This window comes from Oncorhynchus mykiss, chromosome 19 (assembly GCF_057628025.1).
Source record: "Oncorhynchus mykiss isolate SJ-2025 chromosome 19, ASM5762802v1, whole genome shotgun sequence".
NCBI classification, from domain to species: Eukaryota; Metazoa; Chordata; class Actinopteri; order Salmoniformes; family Salmonidae; genus Oncorhynchus; species Oncorhynchus mykiss.
This window is the reverse complement of record NC_143040.1, coordinates 63,734,250-63,743,423: the sequence shown is the minus strand read 5'-3', so window position 1 is coordinate 63,743,423 and position 9,174 is coordinate 63,734,250. Positions and strand designations below refer to the sequence as shown.

At 41.8% G+C, this 9,174-nt stretch overlaps 1 protein-coding gene across 1 annotated transcript; it reads left to right on the top strand.

The window, feature by feature from the left end:
• The first annotated feature begins 288 nt into the window (after positions 1–288).
• Positions 289–4,860, top strand: LOC110498126 (5-hydroxytryptamine receptor 1D-like). The gene has a single exon (XM_021574723.3). It carries the CDS (start codon positions 839–841, stop codon positions 1,991–1,993), a length of 1,155 nt encoding a protein of 384 aa, XP_021430398.1. The 5' UTR covers positions 289–838; the 3' UTR covers positions 1,994–4,860.
• Positions 4,861–9,174: the final 4,314 nt, after the last annotated feature.

Genomic DNA, 9,174 nt, shown 5'->3' with positions numbered 1-9,174 from the left:
GGTAATTAAATTTAAATGAATGATTGATGCATTGTCTAAATGCAATACACAGTAGGTCTACAATAACTCTGACAATGTATTTTACTTAGACCATGAGTTGCCAACGATTTGACAGATATAGGAAGTGATGGGTCTACTATATGTTGAAATGTTTTGATCTCTAATAGCCTATATTTATGTTTTGTTCAGGTCCAATATATGTCTTGTAACATGGATATTGATGACATAAAGGGAATACATGACTCATATTGACAGGCAGAAAACAGAGCACTATGACCCAGTGGAGATGTGCTCTCCTCTCCAGTAGAACCATTGTGATCAAAGCTGCATGTTTACTGTCACGCCTGTCAGAGGCAGGCAGCAGCATCAGCTGTATAAAACCAAGGGTGGAGGTCTCATCACCATTCAACTAGAGAAGGACTGATGCAGCCTGCAAGACAATTCCAGGCGGGAAGGATTACAATGCAAATGGGAAGCTAGCAGTTGCAACATTTGACAGATGTCTGCAAGTCGTTGTTCTTTCATTGGTATCAATATATATTTTGATATCAACTTTCTATATACCATTTGTTTTGTTTAGATAGCTAAACTGTTAATTGAGAACAGATGTTGCTATATATTTCCAGATAACATGCTGGATATTTACTTTCAAATCAACAATTTTACATCCAACATTATAATTGGGTCGTTTCTGCAATGAATGAAAATGAAGAAGAAACGGACAGAAATACTTTCCTCTCCCAAAATATTTCACTAGATTGATTGAAATGAATTAAGAAACATTTGGAGACTTGGCGATATAAGAACTGACCACACTGTTTCAAGTGATAAATCAGTGATGGAGAAAAACACCACAGGTCACCTCGAGCCAACTCCTGCATTATATGGACTAATAATGAATTTCACCAACGATACCTATGTGACAAAATCTTCAGAGCTGAAGGAAAATGAAGAGAGTCTAGCTTATCAAACCAGTTTGGCAGTGATTCTCTTCGTTTTCACACTCGCCACTACTTTATCCAACGCATTTGTCATTGCAACGATTTATCAGTCGAAAAAACTGCACACTCCAGCAAACTTTCTTATAGCGTCTCTAGCTGTCACCGACCTCTTGGTGTCCATTTTGGTGATGCCAATATGCGTATTGTACACGGTGAGTCACACCTGGACATTGGGCCAAGTTATATGTGACATTTGGTTATCCTCAGATATAACATGTTGCACTGCTTCTATCCTTCACTTATGCGTAATCGCTTTGGATCGATACTGGGCAATAACAGACGCCGTTGAGTATTCCAAAAAGCGCACGCCAGCGCGCGCGGCGGGGATGATCGCAACTGCCTGGGTCATCGCAATCTGCATCTCTCTACCTCCGCTTTTCTGGCGCCAGGTGAAGGCAGAGGAGTTGACTGAATGTAATGTCAACACGGACCACATTTTCTACACTATTTACTCCACGTTTGGAGCATTCTACATCCCCACTTTGCTGCTTATCGTGCTTTATGGAAGAATATATGTGGAAGCCCGTAAGATCATTTTGAAACAGTCACCCAAAAAGGTAGGAAAGAGACTTACTTCAGCGCGCCTGGTCACGAACTCCCCTGGATCTGTGGCATCGACATCACCTTTGCAGTGTGGAAGACATGATACCCACTCCGGTGACACGGGTTCCTCGGCAAGTGAGAACCAAGTGAAAGTAACCGTGTCTGACGCACTTTTGGAGAAAAAAAGAATCTCAGCCGCTAGGGAAAGGAAAGCGACCAAAACATTGGGAATAATTTTAGGCGCATACATTATATGCTGGTTACCCTTTTTCATTTACACCCTGGTGGTGGCCACCTGTGAAACTTGTTTTTACCCCGAGTTGTTTGACTTTTTCAATTGGCTTGGTTATCTCAACTCGTTAATCAATCCAATTATATATACCATGTCCAATGACGACTTTAAAAAAGCTTTCCATAAACTCTTGTGCTTCAGATGTTGCAGATCCTGAAAAGATGTATTCTGTGCCCTATTTTGTTTGCATTATTGTTCTATAGAATACAAAAAAAATATTGAACACCTTTATCATACCAGTATCTCTGCACATAGTAAATATGGTACTGGAACTGACCCTGTATATAGCTCACTTACTTCTCGGGCTCTTCTTATTTCTATTTCTGGGGTGTTTTTGTTCTACCTTATATTGATATTGATACATGCATTGTTGGGTTTAAAGCTTGCGATAAGCTTTTGCATAATGATGACCTTTTGGGGACCTAAATTTTTACGAACTCGCCAACGTTGCGCAATCCTCAAATGCAGGTTTAATATGTAAAACAGCTATACTTGATACGATTATAATAAATTGTGAACACAACTGAACAAAATCACAGTTGGAAAATTCAAATTTGTTGTTTGTGTTTTGCAAGGGCTCCAATTTGGGGAATATGTTGGCGCATTGCGCGTTATTCCCAGGGTGACTGACCCTAATGCATTTCATATCCGCTGCACCATTAGTAGGCCGTAGAGCTCTCCAAACCAGACTGGGATAAAAGCATTATTTCTGTACATTGGCTAGCTATGAGATTGTGTTTTTTGTTTTTGTTTTGCATACACGTGTGTACATAGGCCGAATTATAATTTAGTTTTCTTTGTAAAACTCTCACATGGAAATAAGGGATGTTACTGTATTTATTCTATCAGGATAAGTGATGGAAAGGATTATGATACGATCAAACTGTATTGGTTGACTATTGGTTCACTATTAGCATGTTAAAGAACAGTGGTTCCCAAACACATACCCTCTCTAGCACTAGCGTCAGCTCACTCTCAAATGTAGTTTTTTTTGCCATAATTGTAAGCCTGCCAAAGACACATAACGAGATACATTTATTAGACATAAGAATGAGTGTGAGTTTTTGTTACAGTGGGAAGTGACGAAGAGCTCTTATTGGACCAGGCCACAAATAATAATATAATAATAATCAATCATTTAGCTCTTTATTTAACCATCTTACATATAAAACCTAATTTATTAATCGAAAATTGTGAATAACTCACCACAGGTTAATGAGAATGGTGTGCTTGAAATTATGCACATAACTCTGCAATGTTGGGTTGTATTGGAGAGTCTCAGTCTTAAATAATTTCCCACACACAGTCTGTGCCTGTATTTAGTGTACATGCTAGTGAGGGCCGAGAATCCACTATGACATAGGTACGTGGTTGCAAAGGGCATCAGTGTCTTAACAGCGCGATTTGCCAAGGCAGGATAATCTGAGCACAGACCAAACCAGAAATCTGGCAGTGGCTTCTGATTAAATTACATTTTCACAGAACCGCTTGTTGCAATTTCGACGAGGCTCTCTTGTTCAGATATCGGTAAGTGGACTGGAGGCAGGGCATGAAAGGGATAATGAATCCAGTTGTTTGTGTCATCCGTTTTGGGAAAGTCCCTGCGTAATTGCGCACCCAACTCACTCAGGTGCTTCGCTATATCACATTTGACATTGTCCGTAAACTTGAGTTAATTTGCACACAAAACATTATACAATGCTGGAAAGAACGGTGTGTTGTCCTTGCTAATGCAGACAGAGAAGAGCTCCAACTTCTTAATCATAGCCTCAATTTTGTCCCGCACATTGAATATAGTTTCGGAGAGTCCCTGTAATCCTAGATTCAGATGATTCAGGCGAGAAAAAACATCACCCAGATAGGCCAGTCGTGTGAGAAACTCGCTATCATCAAGTGAAAATTATGGTCAGTAAAGAAAACTTTAAGCTCTCTCTCAATTAAAAAAGAAACTTGGTCAATATTTTGTCCCTTGATAACCAGTGTTGTAAAAACTTTACATGGCACCTGCCCATGTCATTGCATAGTGCAGAACATACACAAGAGTTCAGGGGCCTTGCTTCAACAAAGTGAACCTTTTTCACTGTAGTGTCCAAAATGTATTTCAAGCTGTCAGGCAGCAAGAGCCTCTCGGTGGATGCTGCAGTGTACCCAAGTGGTGTCGGGAGCAACTGTTTGCACGTGTGTTACCACTCTACTATGTCTCCCTGTCATGGCTTTTGCGCCATCAGTACAGATACCAACATGAGCAGCAGCTACGTTTGGCTACATATGGACCGTTAGTGGAATTCCTGCGAGGGAGTAACTGTTAATATGATTGAATGTTAATTATTTGACCCGGCTACCTGTATTTGACATAGTGCTGTTAGTTTGCTGAACACAAGATGATTTCATTTTATTTTAGGCAGTGAAACAAGGCTACTTAGGCGAGAAAAAAAACTCACCCAAATGTATATCCCCTTTGGAAAATATAAATGGACTGTTTGAAAATGCGATTTAATTATATAAAAAAAAAATGTGAATCACATTTTTATTTGGCGTAACCCTGACGGCATTGCGCGTACCCCTGGGGGTACAGTTTGGGAATACCTGTTATAGATCAACTGATGCTCAACCTTGGCTCATGAACAAGTCTTGAGTTACATGGTGACCTATGTTCTTTAGAACGTTTAAATGAGCCTGTCAAAGCTGAATCCCTGGGATAGTTTCGAAGTTAATTGCTTGACTGGGTGAGGAAATCTTTTATTAGGGTTTCAAGTAAGAAAGCCAGGATTCATATAACCTGAATGTCAAACACAGACCCAGACTGGTTTTTATTGTGGGTGATATTTACCCAATAGACATGACAGCTGATGAACACATTCAATTTTACTGAACAAACATGTAGTGGTTAACAGTGTATGTCTGTATGTGTTGGTGTATTTGAACTGTATGTTGATACATTTAAGTGTACACATGTCTCTGTTTGTTCTGGCTAGCAGCAGCTACAAAATAATTGACTGTCTTGAATTACATAAGAGAACCATATCAAGATAAGACAATTAATCAAACCTCTTGGCATTGATTTGTGAAACATTGTGTTCTACAATAAGGCCTAAGGCTTGCCATACATATTTGGAAATCATTTTTTTTGCATTATGAAATGCTGTAAAATAAAAGCTTCTGCAATTATTAAATACTGTTCCATGAGAGAAACATTTATTAGAGAAAGGAATCTACAAATTTGAAGTATCATATGGTGTTATTACAGTTTAGAGTCCACCATCTGAGTGCACCATTTGATGTGGTGATCACAGTCATGCAAACACACAAACGCCGCTATCACCCGCCGCGCCTTGCCATCCCTTGACCTCTGACCTCTTACACTTGATTTTCTACAGTGCAGAGCAGCACCATTGTCAGTGGATGTGCTCCACTTGTGTCTCCTCTGTCATGCACCAATAGCCAAACACACAGCAGAGCAGCGCAGCGCAGCGCAGCAGAGCGGAGCTCCAGTGCGGAGCTCCAGAGCGGAGCAGCAGAGCGGAGCAGCACAGCGGAGCACCAGAGCAGAGCACCAGAGCAGAGCAGCACAGCAGCGCACTCGTGGATTTTCACCAGGCTCATCACGCATGACCGATGAACGTGTCCTGGGAGGATAAGCACTGAATGCAAATATTTCCCCCTATGGCTCAATGCAAATGTTTTCCCATAGGGTTTACGTTGTCAATGAGAAGTTCATATGGATCTACATTATGTGGGTGAAGTTGTAATGATTTCAGGTTGAATAAATGGGCATGTGGTTGCCTGCCAATACAATAAGGTGGGTTGGGCTAACTGTGGGCTAACATTATAATGATGTGCCATGCAAAATGTAGTGTGCCCTTCAGAAATTGGAAATCAGAATACATTTTTCTGCTGGGCTGGCAATGACATCAACAGGAGTGGGTCACAGCTGTTCAAATAGATACGTCTCTGGGCAGTACAACCAGGAGCATGTTTGTATTGCCAAGGATGTGACATGAATAGGAGGACTTACAAGGCCTGAGGCCAAGGTTTTTCAAGACAGAAGGACAAACACATGGACTCTCTTCGGCTGTCGTCTCCATTCGTGTTTCAACTCAATCTCCCGAATCACTGCAGAAAGCTCTGACTTAACAAGAGCAGAAACAAATGTGATTAGGTAATAAATGGGATTGGTTAAGATTGGTTAGGGTTGGGGAGGAATGCAAAACCAGCGCCTTTGTGTATGGAAAATCATGCCCATTTTACACCCTAGGAATATATTCAGAATGAACATTAATTCAACCAAATGATATCTTAAGGGGAACATGTTTGTCACAAAGCTCAGAAACTGAGTAGGGATGATAGTTGACCTAGATAGCGTAGGGTAAAGCTCTGATGCACTAGTCTTGTTGTTGAGTAAGATGGAAGGTTTAAAGACATGTTATACTTAGTTTTTTAAAGTAACATAGTACATCACATTGTTATTGACAGCCAATGCTAATAATACCTTACAGCTAGCTAGCTATATGTTATAATTTATGGTTCAGTGCTTCAATAGAAAACGAGTCATATGCATAGAGGTTACGGTGGAATGATCAATAAGGACGAGGGGTGAAATGAAGCCATAAAATATTCTTATCTTGTATGCAGCTTTATTAACAGTTAATTGTTACACCCTCTTTGTCCTCTGAGGCCTAGGCATTCATCACCCCACAATGGCCTTGCAAAGCTACTGTTGCCTTGCAAAGCTATTGTTGTCAAAAATTAACTTCTGGCTCTAATAACCATTGACTTTGACTAAAACTAGTAAATAATTTACCCATGACATTAAAGGGGCAATCTGCTGTTCCAACAATAACCAAGCGAACGCCCCCGGCACTGATATGGTAAATAGCTGAGGGATGGGGGCAGGAGAAATTGTAACCACTCTCAAAATTATAGACAGAGCTATGGATGCAAGGACTGACCATCCATGAAATAACAAATACGTTTTCAACCATGTTGTAAGGCCATAAAGTGTTTGTTTACAATCACTTTGTTTACAAACAATATAATAAAGCAAACTGATATTTTGGAATGATTGGGCATTTATAAGTTATATTCTTCAAGAACCAGTGGGTATATATCATTAATTTGCAAGTTCAAAAATAGATTTAGCGATCACAGATTTCCCCTTTAAAGCAGGGAATACTGGTTTTATAATGTGGACAAATGATACACGTAATCTCCAAATGGCAATGACAGAGAACGACAAAAGAAATGACATCACATGAAAGTAACAGAAACAAAACAATGTTCTAGACATAATGCTCTGTGGAATGATTCATAGGACATCAAAATAGCTATTTGTGACTTGTTTGGGACCACCATTAAGTCACATAAATCACAAGAGTAGTCAATAGCTATCATCTTGCAAGAGAAAAGCACATCTACTACACAGCGTCAATAGCTGCTGAGACTCCAATCATGGGCTTATTTCTTTCCATTTTCTATCCAGGAGAAACCAGATACCACACTAAAAACCCAAATTTGGTTTCTTTCGCAACCAAATAGTGACAAATGGACTGCTGGTGTGATTTCAGGCTTTCTTTCGCATTCATTAGTGTTGTCTACGTGCCTCATGGTAGAGCCACACCTCATAACCCTACTCGGAGAAGTTTGTTGGGCTTGGAAAACACAATAAATAAAACATTATGGTCCAAGATGTAAACGATATGGCTGAGAACGCTCCGGTGCATTTCACCATTTGTTTATCTTATAGCTCACCATTTCTTTTACATTTTAGATTAACTTTATATATTGTTTAGAGCATAGCATAACCATTTAATCAACAGCAAATAGATGGAAAATGACCCTGGCTCTTGACGGTGATATCTACTGAGAGTACAAAACATTAAGAATAACCTGCATTTTCCATGACATAGACTGACCAGGTGAATCCAGGTGAAAACTATGATCCCTTATTGGGGTGGCAGGTAGAGTGGTGAGAGTGTTGGACTAGTAACCAAAAGGTTGCAAGATCGAATCCCTGAGCTGACAAGGTAAAAATGTTGTTCTGCCCCTGAAGAAGGCAGCTAACCCACTATCCCTAGGCTGTCATTTTGTTCTTAACTGACTTGAGAATGAGAATTTGTTCTTAACTGACTTGCAGAGTTAAAAATATTGATGTCACTTGTTAAATCCACTTCAATCAGTGTAGATGAGGTTGAGGGGACAGGTTAAAGAAGGATTATTAAGCGTTGAGACATGGATTGTGAATGTGTGCCATTCAGAGGGTAAATGGGCAAGACAAAAGATTTAAGTGCCTTTGAATGGGGTATGGCAGTAGGTGCCAAGCGCACCGGTAGTCTCAAGAACTGCACCGTTGCTTGGTTTTTCACGCTCAACAGTTTTCCGTGTGTATCAAGAATGGTCCACCACCCAAAAGACAACCAGCCAACTTGACACAACTGTGGGAAGCATTGGAGTCAATATGGACCAGCATCCCTGTGGAACACTTTCGACACTTTGTGGAGTCCATGCCCCGACGAATTGAGGCTGTTCTGAGGGCAAAATTGGGGTGTGGGTGCAACTCAATATTAGGAAGGACTTCTTATTGTTTTGAATACACTCTTCAAAAAAAATTGCTATCTAGAACTTAAAATGAACAATTGACCATTATGGGAGACAGTGGGAATGGCCCGTCCGACGACGCTGCTACTGGTCCGTCTGGCGCTGCCGCAACTTCGGCAGCTGCAACTGGGCCATCCGATGTCGCCACAATGGGTCCATCTGACGACGCAACTTCAGCAGCTGCAACTGGCTCATCCGATGCCGCCACAACCGATCCGTCCGACGCCACTGCAACTGGGCCGTCCGATGCCGACACAATGGGTCCATCTGACGACGCAACTTCAGCAGCTGCAACTGGCTCATCCGATGCCGCCACAACCGATCCGTCCGACGCCACTGCAACTGGGCCGTCCGATGCCGCCACAATGGGTCCATCTGACGACGCAACTTCAGCAGCTGCAACTGGCTCATCCGATGCCGCCACAACCGATCCGTCCGACGCCACTGCAACTGGCTCATCCGATGCCGCCACAACCGATCCGTCCGACGCCACTGCAACTGGCTCATCCGATGCCGCCACAACCGATCCGTCCGACGCCACTGCAACTGGCTCATCCGATGCCGCCACAACCGATCCGTCCGACGCCACTGCAACTGGCTCATCCGATGCCGCCACAACCGATCCGTCCGACGCCACTGCAACTGCTCCATCCAACACCGCCGCAACTTCGGCAACGGCAACTGACCCTACACCTGTCCCCTATTCCCAGTAATTAGTCATTGTATAAGTGTGCCCTTGGTTTA

Excerpts from the sequence above, each read along its gene's own strand:
- LOC110498126 (XM_021574723.3), top strand. The coding sequence starts at position 839 with ATGGAGAAAAACACCACAGGTCACCTCGAGCCAACTCCTGCATTATAT.